The sequence below is a fragment of the Chenopodium quinoa genome, unplaced genomic scaffold (assembly GCF_001683475.1).
Source record: "Chenopodium quinoa cultivar QQ74 unplaced genomic scaffold, ASM168347v1, whole genome shotgun sequence".
Lineage (NCBI taxonomy): Eukaryota > Viridiplantae > Streptophyta > Magnoliopsida > Caryophyllales > Amaranthaceae > Chenopodium > Chenopodium quinoa.
Window position 1 is genome coordinate 295,756 of NW_018742817.1, and position 17,485 is coordinate 313,240.

Sequence of the window (17,485 nt, forward strand, 5' to 3'; positions counted from 1 at the left end):
CTAACTTTTTAGTCTTATGATGATGTCTATTTAAATCTATCCAACATGGCACGCACGGCACTTGACAAAAAATTAAAATGTCAAGTGTCGCTGCCTCATGACCTAATTAAAAATTTAGCTTTATATATTAGTTATATCATATAGTTATTTTTCCTCTTTCATATGTATTTTTTTTCTATAACTCCAACAAACCCAGGCCAGTTACAGTCTTACATAATACAGTATTTTTTTCTATAAGTATGTGCTGTACAAATCAATGTACTTTAAATAATGAAGAACTTATGTTAGTACACCCTTAATTTCAATATAAATGTCCCAGTTAAATTAGCACATCTGTTAGTAAATACTTTTTCTTTAAATATAGTTTTTATTTGACTTATTTGAGTTAAACTTTGACCATAAATTCTCGTTTATTTATAAGAGATTATATATATGTTCATGTGGGATCTTGTTGAATTCGTCACATTATATATTTTTGTAGTATTAATATCAAGTTTTTGTAATTTTTACGCGTATGAAAATAGAGATATAGCCGGCTTAAAATACGTTTTCGAGACCTTGAAAAGTAAATGGGAACTATATTAAGGGACAGAAGAAGTATGAAACTTTGATTAATAATTATACATATACGAAGTAATAATTATTTATAAATATAAATAATAAAGGGGACTTTTTGTCAAAAACTACCTAATAAAGCCCAGATTTTGTGAGAAACTACCTAATAAAAAAATGTTGTAAAAAACTACCTAATAAACTTAAGAAACTACCTAATAAAATTTTAATTGTTGCGAAATACTACCTCTGCCGTATATCCACCATTGACCCATTTAAAAAGACCCCCAAAACCACTTATTTCACCCCAAAACCAACACAACCTACTTATAATTGCCTTCACCAAGCCGAAACTACCCTCCAATCCCAAAACCACCACCGCTATCCCCAAAAATCAACATCCCGAAATTAAACTACCCTCACCAACTCGGAATATCTTCTAACCACCCCAAAAATAACCTTACCATCTTGAAAATCAACCTTTGTAACGCCTTAAAATTAGATTAACGGTGGAAATTCAACCAAAGGTAGTACCGTACAACATTTTACCTTTTATAAGGTAGTTTCTTACAACATTATTTTTATTAGGTTGTTTTTCACAAATTTTAGGTTGTATTAGTAGTTTATGACAAAAAACCCTAATAAAAAATTGATATTCACAAAGCATGCATATATTAAGACGATTTATAAATACCCACAAGATTATGTTTAATTCTATGTGTAATTTAAGCATCAATATTGATCAAAATAAAGTAGTAAGTGAATAGTACAAAATTCAAAATAAATAAATAAAATACTTACTTTGAATTGAAGGGGGAACAAAGTTACTTAGTGATATGTATGGGATACTAGTTCATATAGTTGGTGATACCAATAAATATGCTGACTTCTTAGGATATCAAAACCTAGTTAATAATGATATACAACTTGATGGTTTTGGAAAACAAGTACAGACATTGTACACCTCAACCCTCAAGCATGAAACTTTTCAACTTTGATAATGATTTTCAATTATGGACCCAAGTTTATACGATTTTAAAGTTATTATCAACAACATTGTACGCGTCGATCTTTGGATTCATTTGTCTTCCTTTATTTCTATAGTGGAATTTCAGAAGTAGTTCGTCGGAAATGATTTTATTTGAGGGGTACACAATTATTTTCATGTGTAATTTTGTCTTTGGTTTTCTATTTCTTAAAGTTGCATTGCATGCCCTAGAATGTTTTATTTGTTTCTAGATGTATTATACACTTGTATATCACTAATTTTAAATGTTTTAGTTCCATATGTTAAAAACATCGAATTAGTAACGTTAACCCTACTTAACACATTAAGCTTGGCTAAACACATTAACAAAATTAAATTATACTCCGTACTTAATTGGTACTTTGTACTTGTATAAGTCATTTAATCTAAATTCAAAGTTTACTTGAAAATACATGAACAGATCAAAATATCATCTAAATTAACCATTTGTCACCTCTAAAATTCTAAATATAACAAAAATAGATGTTTGGTACGTGGGAACCTAGGTGAATTTGAGAATTACTATCTCAATCAAGTCTTTAGCTAACTGTTACAATTCTAAATTCAAATAGGCCTCGAATATCCTCAAAGTCCCAATCTCTTAAACAAAATGTCTAAAAAATAACTCATTTAAATCAAAATAATTCCAAATGACCTGATTATCACCTCTGAATTATTAGGGTTTATTGGCGCATTACGGTGACATTTGACTCTTGTTACAAGTGTTCCTCCAATAGGTTGGGGTGCCTTGAAAGCTTTGCCAAGCAAGCGCACTTAATCATACAAATGTTCTCCCAACTTTTTAAATTTTTAAAATTTTATAATAGTATTTATCATGATCATGATGTTATCTTAGACTAGCAGCAAATAAAAAGCTAAGAGATCAGTCAATTCAAAAAAGCTTTATTTGTTTGTTTAATTATACTTCGTATAACATAAACAAACAATTTACCATTACAGGCATAGATCACGCTGTAGTAGCTCTTTCCAAAAATATTGAAGACAAAACTTTTTATCAAAATAATGATCACTGCTCCTCGTATCATTACAATTTATTTTTTAGGGAAATTCTACATTGTGGCATCTAGGTTTTAATGTTACACGTGCAAGACACATTTTTTTTCCAATTCTCTCAAGTGGCATCCAAGTTTTGAAAAATTACGTACAGTGCCTTTTTTAGGTTTTATGGCTAACCTTTTGATTTTTCGGTTAACCACAATTAATATTTTTTTAAAAAAAAATCAAATTCTTCTTCAAAAAAAAAATCACAGCCCCCAACCTACGACCACCCTCCCCACCACCACCATCCCGGAAGGCGGCGACCTTCACCATTCCGACAACCCAGCCCTCCCCCACCCTTCGCCGCCACCCAGACAACCTTCACCATTCCGACAACCCAGCCCGTCCCCCTACCCACTAAACCCACCACCTGAAACCCCAAATATCCGACCCGAAACCTGAATAAACCCACCCCCGTCACATTAAACCCCAAAATAAGGACCTTTCCCACCCTCAAAACCTTGGGCGTCGGAGTTTCAAGGGTGGGGGAGGGTCTAATTCGGGGTTTAAAGTTGTGGGATAGGGTTTTTAAGGGGTTTCGAGTTGGGTATTTAGGGGTTTCGGGTTAGTTTGGGATATGGGGTTCAGGTGGTGTCGTGGTGGGTTCAGTGGGTATGGGGACTGGGCCGCGCGGCGCCGGCGCGGTAAAAATGGATTCTGGGCGCCGGTGGTGTATGGGGGTTGGGGTTGTGGATGGTGGACGTGGTGGTGGGAGGGTGGACGTGGTGATGGGAGGGTGGTCGTGGGTTTGGGATGTTTTTTTTTTTAAAAAAAAAAAATTCTTTTTTTTTTATTTTATTATTTTAGAATATAATTTAATTAATTTTTAAACCAAAAAACCTAAGGTTAACCATTTTAATTATAAAAGTTAGCCATAAACTAAAAAAAAGGACACAATACATAATTTTGCAAAACCATAGTGCCACTTGAGAGAGTTGGAAAAAAGTGTGTCTCCCACGTGGAAAACTTAAAAGTAGGAGGCCACCATGTAGAATTTCCCTATTTTTTAAGCTTATCATGGACGTACCTTTTGTCATAGAAATACGGTTTGTATAATACTTTACAGTAATAATAAATTAAAAAATTTATGCATGGGTTTGATCGAGTGACCAATCGATATGCATCAGGTTACAACTTAATTGGTCAAATTAAATACAAAGTATATAGTAGAAAGAAATGTACTACGAATCAAAGACGAAGTATGTAACAAGTTGGTTTACCTATTAAAAGAAATAATTTTTTTTTTTTTGACAGCGGAGTAAAAGGAGACTAGCTCCCAACAGCCTCGGGACTACCAAAGGCGTAAAGATAAGGACTAGGAGAGAGTTTAACTCTTTTAACAGAATTAATACAAGGATGTAAACGGGGAATGGGGGTACAATCTTTAAAACATGCTGAATAATGCAAATGTGAGGGTTCCCAAGCTTCATCGCCGATCATAGTCTTCAGATGCTCAAGGCTGGCTCCTTTGCGCTTCTTGGACCTGTGATACCAATCCCTGAAAAAGAAATTACCTTTCCTATTCTTCATTCTTGACTTTTGAGGCCTTCCATATTTCCTTTTTGTGACGGAGAACTCGAAAAAAGAGTGAGTGTGAGTGGGGATAACTAGTACTACATCGGATTCAAAAGCCATGGGGTCATCTTCATTTGAGCCTACGGATTCCACTTCCACAAGGTTAGTGGGGTTAACATCTTCCGCTGGCACATCACTCCCATCCTTTGTACTTAAGTCCGTGTTTCGATTAGCGCTGGGATTTCCAGGCCTAATATCATAGTTGACCACTCTTATATTAGAGGGAGGCATGACCTTTTCCTTATGGTGTTTTTTGTCGTTGCTCCTCTCACTCGAACACACCAAGATGGCATCCACGAAGCATAAGGACCTTGTGAGTCCGTAGGATTGTGATTTTTAAGATGCCTCTCTCGAGTAGTCTTGTCCTTCATTTGTACAGTCATCCATGAGTCAACAGATTTGTTCAAGAAATTTAAAGTCTTCCCTTGTTTGAGTTGCGAGTAACACAAGGTGGTTAGCTTAAGGGATTGGTTTCTTTTCATTCTATTGGAGAATTAGTGAAAATTCTCACGATCCTTTCCATTTGAGTGCCTTGCTTCTTGATTCATTGTAGGGAGGGAAGAGATTTCATCCTTATCTTCTAAAGGGGCAAAAGAGTTGTGGGTTGGAATGGTTCTTTCTACTTCCATTTTACTAGCCTGATTTGTGGTTGGAAGGCAGCTAGTAACACCACTTTGATCCTCACTATGCGATGACGGGTTGCACACAAGGCTAACAAGGGGTTCAGTGGCCTTTCCCTTTTTTGTATGAGTACAGTGAGTGAGGACAGAATTCTCGGCACCCCTCTTACCATTGAGTTTGCTAGCTTGACCACGTAGTCCCGTCAACCTTTCTAGCTCGCGGAGAATATCCTTATTATTCGGCTCTATCTTGGCTGCCTTGCTAAGATCTTCATACGCCTCTTCCAATTGGTAGAGTCTAATTTCTGCTAAGGCCCTTCTATAAAGAGCTTTAACATTGCTACCATCAAACTTTAAGACTAACGAGCAAAGCTCCTTAGTTTGATTATAATCATGGACCTTAAGGGCACAAGCTGCAAGATTCAATTCCAAGACAATTGCTAAATTCCAGAGCATGACACTATCATCCACATTACTCGGTAAACCAAAGCAAAGAAATTTTAGGCCTCTATCGTACTTTGCACCAGCAGAGACAACCTCACCATTCTTAAAATGTACATTACCCTCATCCTTTAACCATTAAGCTTGAATATAGATATCACGGGAACAATTATTAAGAGCGAAATTAACAATAGTATCATCATAGTCATCATTCAAATGCATGACCATAAGAGCATCTATTAAAGGCTTGCAATCCATAGTTAACTGACTGAATTAAAGAAGCTAAGAAGAAAACGTTAAAAACGAGGAAATCATAATTAAGTACCGACGGAGGGGGGGCTTCAAGACCAGAAATCAGGTGGCTACCGCTAGGGACCAGGCACCACGTAGTCACCGCCGGCAGTGTTCACGGCAACCGCGGTCGGAACTCCACCCGAGAGTGCAAGGGAAGGCTAGGGGCGTTGGTCAATTAACAGCTCCGATGATGCCTTGGCGAGCTTGAAGGGAAGAGGGGGGGTTCGCCGGCGATCGAGGAGCAAGCCCAACCTCTCCGACCGCAGGCGATCCGGGGGTGGCTGCTGGCTGGAGAGTGGTTTCTTGAAAACAGGGTCGGTTTTTGCGTTTGTTGGTTTTTGGTGAAAAAGTGTGGGGCGCGTGGGGCGCGTTCTAAAGAGCAGTTAAAAAAATAATAATAAAAAAATAATAAAAAAAATTATGTTAAAAGAAATAATTTTCTTAAATATCAATAGACGAGACTTTTTATATAGAAATTCAAAAGCTGGTTTGTATTTGATATAGGGTTCACCTTTGAAAGAAGGGTCACCCTAAACCTGGGCACCGTGCCGGGCCGGGCCGCCGCGGGCCGTGCCTGGCGGGCCACTGGCTGGTTCGTGCCGTGCCCGTCGTGCCGGCGGGCCCAGGATTTCGTGCCGTGTCGTGCCGACCATTTTCACAGGCCAACCCACGGCACGGCACGGCCCTCGTGCCTGGCGGGCTCGTGCCGTGCCGGCCACGTGCCAGCTGGCCTGCGAGCTGGCAGCGGGCTGGTGCAGTTTTCAAATAATTTTTTTTTTTTTTTTTTTTTTTTTTTTTTTTTTTTTTTATGACAACATTATAAATTAATAAGTTTATAATGTATATAAGTTATAAAATTATAATTATAAGTTTTATAAGGTTATAACTTATAAGTTTATAACTTATAAGTTATAAGTTATTAAGTTATGAATTTTATAATTATAAGTTGAATATTTATGTTTTATAATTTGTATATTCAATATTTATATTTATATATTTACTTTATACTATTACTTTAAAATTTAATGTTTATGATTTATTAGTAATTGGTATAATTTTATTTTTTTTTAATATGAATTTACAAATTGTAACAAAACGGGGAAAAAAGGCAAATTGGACTTTGGATGTGAATAATGCGTACTTTATATTATTATTACTTGAGTTGAGAAAATTGTACAATGATAACAATGATAAAAATCATACAATGATGGTATTAAACAAAAATTGAAAAATGATAAAATTGATATTTTTAAAATCGTACAATATACAATAATTGTCTATTCTTCTTCTCCTTCTTCTTGCTCGTCTTCGTCTTCGTCTTCGTCTTCGCCTTCGCCTTCAAGGTCATCGGCTAGTTGCATAGATTGGGAACTAGCCGAACCCGAACCGGAAGCGGAGGTTCCTTCTTCGTTGTCGTTGTGGTCGTAAGAACGGTCTTGTGAGCGATTTTCCGCATCCAACCAATCTTTGAAACACACGCACATTTCTAGTGTTTCGGGTTTTAGACTTGTTCTTCTATCGTCGAAAACCCTTCCGGATGCGCTGAAAGCTCGTTCGGAGGCGACGGAGGAAACTTGGATAGCAAGAATGTCTCGTGCCATTGCCGCCAAAGTTGGATGCTTCGAGCTTTGTTGTTTCCACCATGCAAGGAGGTCGAGGCTGTTTATCTCATCGTCGTCCATGCCTTTGGTGAAGTCGTAACTCAGGTACATCTGCAACTCCGAGACGTCGCTTTGCGTTCTCCTGATTGATGAATCACCTGAAAACCTTGAAATCAAGTTAGTAGCTTGTGAAAATAAATGTTTGGCCTTCTTACTTACGTTTTTGGATGGTTGGGAAGGCCCTGAGCGAGGAACGGTGCCATATTTGGCTTCATAGACTCTATATAAAGCAAAAAACTGATCCTTCACATTAGTCTTATAGTTTTCTACATCATCGTCAAGAAACATGCATTGAAAGTAAATGTCAACTAACATAAATGTGTTTTCATACTTTTGCCTAGGATCTAATATGGAAGCAAAAATATAAATCAAAGGAATCTCGCTATAATATTTACGCCACTTTTTTTCCATTGCTGGAAGATACTGATCATAATCACTTTGATGGCGATGATCAGCGAAAAGTTGGGCGAGTAAGCATGCATTAGAAAGAAAGTTTTGAGCACAAGGATTGTAAACAGTAGAAAAACAATACGTCATGTTATATAATAACTGTAAAAATTGCATATATCTTTCACAGTTATTCCAATCATCATCATACAAAGCATTTTGTGGAAATTTTTGGTTGTAAAATAATGTTAACGGGCCCTTGTACTCAATTGCCTTTGTTAACATGTCATAGGTGGAATTCCACCTAGTTGGGCAATCGGTTCTAATTTTTATTACCCTTATCTTTTGTTGTTTTAGAAAACTCTTCCATTCTTGGTATCTCATGTTAGAGCTATTAATAGACATAATAGCATCTCTGATTTTGCTGTAGTATGGGCCAATTGCCCGAACTCCATCCTGTACACATAAGTTAAGTACATGGCAAACACATCTAGTACGAAGAGCTTCACCGTCTAATAGTACATCAGTTAAGTTTTGTTTGATAAGATTAGCTGTGTATGTCATAGAGGTTGCATTATCAAAAGTCATAGACATCATTTTATCTCGAAGGTTGTATTCGTCTATTGCTTGCATTAAATGGTGAGCAATGTTAATGCCGGTGTGTGGGTATTCCAGCATTTTGAAATGTATTATTCTTTTTTGTAACATCCATTGATCATCTACCCAATGGCAAGTCACACATAAATAGTGATATTTATAACCACTATCCCAAGAATCGGCTGTTAAAGATACTCTACAGTTAAGGTTACTCAATTCGGCTTGTAACCGGACTTTGTACTCTAGGAAATTTTTCATTGCGGCGGAACGAACGGTTTTCCTAGAGATTCTTTTATGTTGGGGTTGTAGTTCTTTGTTAATGTAGGTGTTGAATGCGTCACTTTCCGAGAAAAGAAAAGGTTGTTCAGCGTGTACTATCATTTTTCCTAATTCATCCCTATCCCTCTCATAGTTGTATGTAAAGCCGTATGGATGGAATTGGGAAATTTTGGGCTGGGTTGGATCACTAGCTGGTTTTGCACAAGCTTTCATGTGTCTAGATAAGTGTCCCGTCCCGTTTTTGGTAACTGCCGTGAATACACTATTACATGTTTTACATTTTGCCCATTGTTCACAATCTTTACTTAGGACAAAATAACGCCATACCTCACTCCTTCGGTTTTTCAAAAGTAGCATCTCAGTTTCGGTTAACCATTCATGATGTGTGTGATGGTTAGTAGTGGGACTAGTGGGAGTGGCAGTAGAAGGGGTAGAACCGGAGGGAATTCGGGTACTTTCTTGGCTACCTTGGCTAGAACAATAGTTTTGTTGATCACCGATATAATTAGGTGGAAATTGGTATGGTGGTAGTGGAAATTGGTTTAGTGGTGGTGCTGGAAATCCTGACGTATTATATGGCTCATAGCCCGGGGGGAAGTAAATGGGGTCATTGGTTTGACTCGTAATTTGGGGGCTCGTTGTATTTGGTGGTTCCCTAGAACTACTACTACGGATAAGTCGGCCTTTCCCCCTAGACCTAGATGATGGGTTGTTCGATGCCATAATTAACAATTAATTTTTTAATAAAAAGTGGTTAACTATAATAATAATAATTAATAACAACAATTTTAACAATAAAAATATCAATAATATTAATTAATAACAACAACTATAACAATAACAATAACAACAAAAATAAATAATAACAACAATTGTAACAATAATAATAATTAATAACAACAATTATAACAACAACAATAATAATTAAACAAGATTATTCTAATAATAACAATAAAACAATAATAAATTTAAGATTAGTTTGATCTTACAACCGTGCTTCAACGCTCCACTAATTACGATTACAAACTTTTTAATTTTTTCCGATATTAGGAAAATAATTAGAGAATTTAAGAGAATAATTAGAGAATTTAAGAAAATAAGGATTATTAGAGATTTAGAGAATATAAGAGATAAGAAGAAGAGATTGTGATTTTGTGATTTGGGAATGAAATGGAGGTGAGTATTTATAGAATTTTCGGGGAGCAAATTGGCAAAAAACTAGCCATTTTTTAGCCGTTTTTTTTGCTTATTAAGGAGTTAGAATAAACGGTAACATTACCGTAGGCCCGCGGGCCGGCACGACGGGCCAGCACGGCGGGCCATGCCCGTGCTCGTGCCGGGCCGTGCCTGGGAATTCTCAACCCTGTCCATGGCACGGGAGTTGAACTTCGTGCCGTGTCGTGCTTGAATTCGGGCCGTGCCGGGCTGCGCCGAACGGCGGGCCGTGCCGGGCGGCACGCGGGCCAACCCGGCCCGTGCCCAGGTTTAGGTCACCCAATCTTTTAATTGTATCTTTAAAAAAAAATTGATTAAAATCTTATAAGGAGTATTAAAATGACTAAACTTTTTATATAAGTTCATTAAAATGTAAGTTCTAATGAAAGTAGGAACATTTAAGTACAATTTATGGAGCTAATTACTTTTAAATTCAAGCACCTAGATTTATTTGATTATGAATGAGCTGAATTGCTGAAACATGGTAAAATGTTTATGTGGCAATGTAGTACTTCCTCCGTCCTATAATGTACTTCTTGTTTGTGCTTTTTCACGATATTTAAAAAATAGGAGAAGAAAGTGGATAAAGTATATTAATAAATGTGAAAAAATACAATCACAGACAAAAGTTAGAGAGAGAAAGTGGAAAAAAGTACGAAGCATATGCAAAATTCAAGGGTAAATTAGAAAGTACGATGAATAAAGTTTAAAAAGTGAGGGTATAATAGTCTTTACATACTATCCAAAAAAAGAAAAAGGAACAACATTTTGATTCTCCAAAATAAAACGACAGAAATTATATTATGGGAAGGAGGGAGTACAACAATATAAACTTGTGGGAAAATTCACATTAGATATATAGTGTTTTCCCTAGATATAACCGCTAACTATTAACTAAGGTACACTAACATAAAAACTTAAATTAGCTTGCAAAATTTTAGTTTATTTAACAGGGTACGTTGGAGGCCAATAAAATAAAAAAAAGTTAAAGAATTTTTTAATTAAACGTCTAAAAAATTCGATATGCTTTTGAAACAATAGAAACTTCACGAGGACGGACCAAAGCATACATTAGGGTACATAACCTTTAAATATTCAAACTTATATTATAATGCATGTCCTAGAAATTATAACGTAAAATGATAATTGCATTGATCAATTTGATTTCATTTTTTGTTTTTATATAAAAATAATGCAAGTAGATGTTTAGACCGACTAGGTTGTACAGAACTTAAAAAGTTATAGAATTAGAAGAGAAAAATGTAATAATGGTATTTAATTAAGGAAAATGTTATACATAACTCTTAGGACTATATATAAGCATTAAATTTACACTAATATAAATTTACACTTGAAAATCGTAAAAAGTTAAGAAATCATCAAAATATAAACACTAATAACACTGATTTACACGTGTTTTTTTGTCATGAATTTCTAATTTTATACAATTTTCAAGAGTATATTTAATGCTTATATATAGCCCTTAGGACTACATATAACATTACCCTTTGATTAATGCAAATTTGATACAGAGGTAAATTATACAAAAAAAAACCTTATTGAAAATTTCAAAAAGGTTCTACAAACAAAATATGTATTGTAGACAATGCAACAAATTTATTAATTTCAATCAAATTTTAAAAGGTATAATTAACTCAATAAAGTTGGCAAAATTATTGATTGCAAAATCAAATGATAACCATTTAATCCCTTTTAAAAACTGCAACAATAGGTATTTTCACCCTAGTATGATCATGACTCCATTGTTCTTTTCTTTTCTATGGCATCAAAAGATTAGTGTATTCTTCCGTCATACCCCATCATTTTGTCACTTTTTTTGCTCTTTTTAACTCCATAAATAATCCACTGTCCAATCTTATTTCTCAAAACACACCGAATTTTCAAATTCTTACATCAAACTTTCCTTCAAAATAGTATACACTCTTCTAAATTAAACATGGATTCCCATTGGTCTTTTAACTATCCTGATCAGCAACTCTCATTCGTCGATAACACTCCTCGGTTTATTGACCAGCAACCACAACAACCTCATGTTCATTCAGCACCATCGGGTTCCGGCAACCTCCTGCAGCAGCAGCTGAAGGGCTTTTGGGAAAGTCAGTGTCAGGAGAGCAGTCAAGCTGTTGATTTCAGAAACCACAGCTTGCCTTTAGCAAGAATAAAGAAAATCATGAAGTCTGATGATAATGTACGTATGATTTCGGCTGATGCTCCGGTGCTGTTGTCCCGAGCCTGCGAAATGTTCATACAGGACTTAACCCTCAGAGCATGGAGCTGTACTGAAGAGGGTAAGAGAAAGACACTGCAGAAAGCAGACATATCAGCTGCACTGTCAACGACAGACTTGTTCGATTTTTTGGTTGATATCTTGCCTAGAGAGAAACCACTTACCTCCACTATCCCACCCATGAATGTGATGATGAATACAGCTTCTAGCAGCCTCGGAGGAATCTGTAATCACCATCATCAGCATCTGCAGCAGCATGAGGGTTACTGTGTAGGCGACGCTGCAGGTACCGGGCTAAACAAGGGGTTACAGATGAATCAGAGAGTTGATCAGCAACATGAACAGGTAAATAATGGAGGATTTGATAATAGTAAGAATAACATTTATGGAGGGTGGCCTAATTATTTGTCTCATCATAGTCAACAATCTGCTTGGCCTCCACCAGATTTTTGACCATTATAATGGAACATATAAAAGCCCAAAGGGTTGTATTTTTAGTTCAAGAGTTATTTTTAATTATCATATGATAATTATTATACATAACCTAATGGTTTGATTGCATGTATTTTAATTTATTTAATGAATCAAGTTGGTTATTTTATCATTAATTCATACTTAATATGATTGTCCACTTGGTTAATTATCAAGTTATTTTGTGTATAGTGAGTTGTGATTGAATGGTTGCCTCGTTTATATAGTGTCACTAAAACACTTGAGCTAGAAAAGAATGGAGATGGATTCCTATTGTCACAAAAACACTTGTGCTAAAAAAACATCAATTATTTGGTCTTACAAAAATAGAAAAAATATAATTATCTAAGCTTGTTTAAGTTTTTGCTTAAATGATAGTGTTACCACTTTACTTTATTAGTAATTTCGTTAATCTATTAAGAATAACCTGTTTAAAACGTTATAATGGTTAGGAAAATTTGTTCAAAAGGACCAAAGAAAGTGTTTCTTTTGTTCAGAATGACCAATTAAGCCAAAAGTTGTTTAAAAGGACCACAAAACACACTTTGGTTTGTTCAGTGGGACCATGTCACATTTTCAGGTGAGTCAATGCCGGAGTCCGGCGTTGACCAACACGTGCTTATCACGTGAGTCATTAAGTTGGATGAATTTTTTTTTTCTTTTTTCCTCTCAGTTTCACGAATTTCCCCCAAATATTCATCTTTTCCCCAATTTTTCTAATTCTTCTTCTTTCTCTCTCCTCGAATGGATGTTCATGTCATTTAGTGTGTTCTGCCATTGTTGGTGAAAAGGTAAAATGTTTTTAGCGTTTGAAACTCAAAAACGAACAACATCAAGCAAAATCTCCTAAATTCGACAAATTGCAACCAAATTCATAGTACTAACCTTGTTCCTCTTTTCCTCAATTGTAATCTCGATTAATTTGTCAACAAAAAAAGGCACAATTGTAGGTTTGCTTTCATTCTAGGGTTCAGTCACTTCGAGGAGAGAGAAGGAAGAAGAAATAGAAAATTTAGGTGAAAATGTGATTTTTTGGGGGAATTAGTGAGGATTAATGGGAAAAAAAGAAAGAAAAAAAAATTACCCAACTTAATGAGTCACGTGACTAGCACGTGTTGGTCAACGCCGAACTCCGACGTTGACTTGCCTGAAAATGTAATGTGGTCCCCCTCAACAACTCAAAGTGTGTTTTGTGCTCCTTTTCAACAACTTTTGGCTTAATTGGTCCTTCTGGACAAAAGAGTCACCTTCCTTGGTTCTTTTGAACAAATTTTCCTAATGGTTATCACTCTTATCACTAACCATGTTTATACATTGAGGTTAGTAACCTCATTATGCATTTGTCTACAACCTACATTCTATTCATCAATTAATTAATAGTGTGAATACTGTAGTATAAGAATTTGAATACAAACAATTAAACTATTTCTAATTTATGTGATGTTAGTGATTATGAATTTTGGTTAGCTGAGCTGAGCTGAGTTGAGTTGTTCTGAATTTATCGGAGCTGAATTGAACTGAATATTTTATGAGAGAAGGAAATTAAGAACTGGACTGAACTAAACTAAACTGAAAATAATCTAAAGAGAACATGCCCGAACTCCTGATCGATTCTTGCACATATAAAAGTTTCTACTAGATGAAAATGAACCAAAAGTGTCAAATTGATCAATGTGTTGGTTTCTATTGTATCATTAGACGCTTAATTAGTTTGCTCTTTGCTTAGAGATGTTGCACCATGAAGTGTACGTATATAAACTATCCAGCAGTTTTCTAAATTCTAACTTAATTTTAATATCAATTTCCTATTTCGAACAAAGCTTAAACTACGGATCTAAGTGCTTAAGGTTTATTGTGCAGCAAAAGAAAAACTATTTATGTAAAAGATCACGTAATTATATTCATATCTCAAAATTCTAGCACACATTCACTGTCATTAATCTCCCAAAAACTTTTGTATACACTCAATTTACACTAATTTTACTGTACATCGAGTAGTATAAGGGTAACTTTTACCTAATTTAAGGGTAACTTTTTGCTTTTTTTTGGGTAACTTTTAACATAATACAATTTTTATATAAATAGACAATAAGAAAAGTTTTATAATGGTAATTTAATTGCATTTAATCACAAATAATTGATTTTTAGTCATTTAAAATGTGATTCTTCACTAATAATTTTTATTTGTATTGGATTACTTTTATACATATTAGGGTAACTTTTATTTATTTTAGGGGTAACTTTTGATCAATCTAGTCTATCTTTATAGTGGATGTACAATAATTATTGTACACCCGTTTTTTTTAAAGTTTGTATTAATCTCCTCTTCATTCTCTATATCTTTCTCCCGCGCAAATAAAAACCCTAATCACGATATATTTACCAAAACCTATGAATTAATTATCACTAACTCCTATCAATCTCATTCTATTGCAAAAATCTCTAATAATTATTTTTTTAAAAAGAAAGAATTCCAAATCCTAAAATTCATAACAGCTTGAGAAGCAGTAGTGAGAGGCAAAGCCACAAAGAACCTAGAAATCAAGATGGAAGAACGTATGAATTTGTATGTATAAGTAAAGTATGTAAAAGGCACATATTTCAAAATGAAAGAAAAAATTTATCTTCAGTCATAAAAGAACATTATCTTCAGTCATAAAAGAACACGCATGGTAAAGAAGATATGGAGTGAAAGAACAAATTACCCTAACGTTTCATATTATTTGCAACGATTTGACATAATGTGTTAGTAGAAAACGTCTAATCGTTGCAAATAATATGAAACAAAATACAATTTAGGATTTTTTGTGAAAAACTACCTTTTATATACAACTTTTTATGAAAAACTACCTTTTAAACAAATTGTTGTAAATGACTACCTCTTTTTTAAAAAATGTTGTAAAAGACTACCTATTACCGGAATCTGGTCGTTGACTTTTTCCGCCGGCATTGACTAAGTCATGTGAGTAGCACGTGCCCTTTAATGACCCTTTTCCCACCCATTTTCCCCCAAATTTCACGAATTCCTCCTATTCAGCCCCTTTTTGTAACCCTAGAACCCTAATTTCTCGATTTCTTCTCCAATTCAGCCCCAATCTGTTGAATTTCCTTACAATTATTGTAAGTTTTCCTTAAATCCATGTTTATCTTGCTTAATTTGTGCAAACCCCCTTTTCAATTGTTGGGTATATGCGAAAATTGAATGTTTAAAGCAATTGTGTTTTTATGAATTGATCTGATTGCGATTGTGAATATGATGCAGGTGTGATGGCTTTTCCTTCCATAGACTAGTGCAATTGTAGTTTGAATTTAGGGAATTTTGAAGTTTGTGAGAGGAATTTACAATAATTAATTTTTGAATTTGATTGTTGTTAGTGTACCGTGGTTGGGATGGTGGTTAGTATGGCTGCTACTTGCAGCTTAATGGTGTGAATTGGTGTTACTGTTGGTGGCGTTAAGAGGTAGAGATAGAGGGTGGTGGTGCGGTGATGGCGTGGGAATGTGTGTTGCTACGAGAAAGGGAATATGCTGTTGTGAGGATCGCGGTCTTGCGAAGTAGTGTGGGCTTGGATGTGTTAGATTCGACAGGCTGGAGGTGGTTTCAAGTGGGGTTGTGTTGGTTTTGGGATGCGTGAGGGTGTAGGCCAGGGTGTTTATTTTGAGGTGAGTTGAGGTGTTATGGTGGTGGGGTGGTGGTGTAGATGGTGGTGCATAGAAAAAAAAGAAAAAAAAAAAGTTTTTCAAGGTCATGTGACTGACACATGGGTGGTCAACGCCGGCGACAAAAGTCAACGACCAGATTCCGGTAATAGGTAGTCTTTTAAAACATTTTTTAAAAACTAGGTAGTCATTTACAACAATTTTTTTAAAAGGTAGTTTTTCACAAAAAGTTGTATATAAAAGGTAGTTTTTCTCAAAAAAATCCTACAATTTATAATTAATGGAACTTTACTGTGATAAAAGAAATACATTGAATGTATATGAAGATGTATGGAATACATTTTATTATTTGTTTTTCGATATGTGCTCTTTTATACTTAGATTCCTCCGTTTCTTTTTAGTTGACACGTTTCTTTAATCACGTTAATGCACAGATTCAACCATTAATATCTTTAATTACCAATTTCCATAAAATTATAAAAAGTTGATGTATTGAAAATATACATCGTAATGAATCTAACAAAACCCCACATGACTATATTTTCGTTACATATGAATCACAAAACAAAGTCAAAGAATTGTGTTTTTAAGTGATAAAGTCAAAACATGTCAACTAAAAAAACAAAGATAGTACGTAGTATTATATTGATTTTTTTATTCACTTCAAAGCAAGATGCATTATGCTATATCATTTCATCTATTTCATCATTTAAAAAAAAAAAAAAATGATGAAACATATGAAATACTATAGCATAATGCATCATTATTATAACAAACTTCAACAATTGGAACATAAAAAAATTGCGTGTAATACCATAAAAAAGCTAAACACTGCATAATCTCTAATTCTCTATAATACTACGTGTTTGGGTCCAATTAAGCCTAATTGGGTCTGATCCATAAATGATTCAATCAAAGCCCAAGGTCAAGGTTCAAGTCTCCAATCATGCCAAGTCAAAGTCAAGTCAACGGCCCATTTCTCCTCATTATGCTAAGGTATAAAAGCCTTCAATTGCACCATTTATCATTCACTAATAGCCTCAAGCATTAAATTCTCTTGCATAGCTTTCTCTCTCTAAACACTGTTTGACTTCGGCAACGGAGGGACTTTCCCCAACACAACCCCCGAGGCCAGTTTACGTGTGTTTGCTGTGCAGGAAACCCTCGGCCCATCACCACTTGGACCGAGCCCAGTCTTCAGCCACTGCAGAAGGACCTTCGGCAAGGTCCCATTGTTTTCACCCGAAACACTATGTATGTATTCAACTGACTTAATTTTTCTCAAGAATAATATTGATTGAAGTTTGCTCTCCGTAGATTTATCTTCAATTGACAGTAGTGGAGAAAAATTAAGTACTACTGTATATTGGTTGGATCAATCAACAAGGTAAACAAACGC

The 17,485-nt window shown here is 35.2% G+C and overlaps 1 protein-coding gene and 1 long non-coding RNA gene across 2 annotated transcripts; both read left to right on the forward strand.

The window, feature by feature from the left end:
• The first annotated feature begins 11,392 nt into the window (after window positions 1-11,392).
• LOC110725901 (nuclear transcription factor Y subunit C-4-like) lies at window positions 11,393-12,734 on the forward strand. Its single transcript, XM_021905371.1, has one exon. It carries the CDS (start codon window positions 11,665-11,667, stop codon window positions 12,406-12,408), a length of 744 nt encoding a protein of 247 aa, XP_021761063.1. The 5' UTR covers window positions 11,393-11,664; the 3' UTR covers window positions 12,409-12,734.
• Window positions 12,735-15,313: 2,579 nt separating this feature from the next.
• LOC110725912 lies at window positions 15,314-16,149 on the forward strand. Its single transcript, XR_002512256.1, has 2 exons — window positions 15,314-15,546; window positions 15,689-16,149. It is a non-coding gene; the product is annotated as an uncharacterized LOC110725912 (long non-coding RNA).
• The last annotated feature ends 1,336 nt before the right edge of the window (window positions 16,150-17,485 follow it).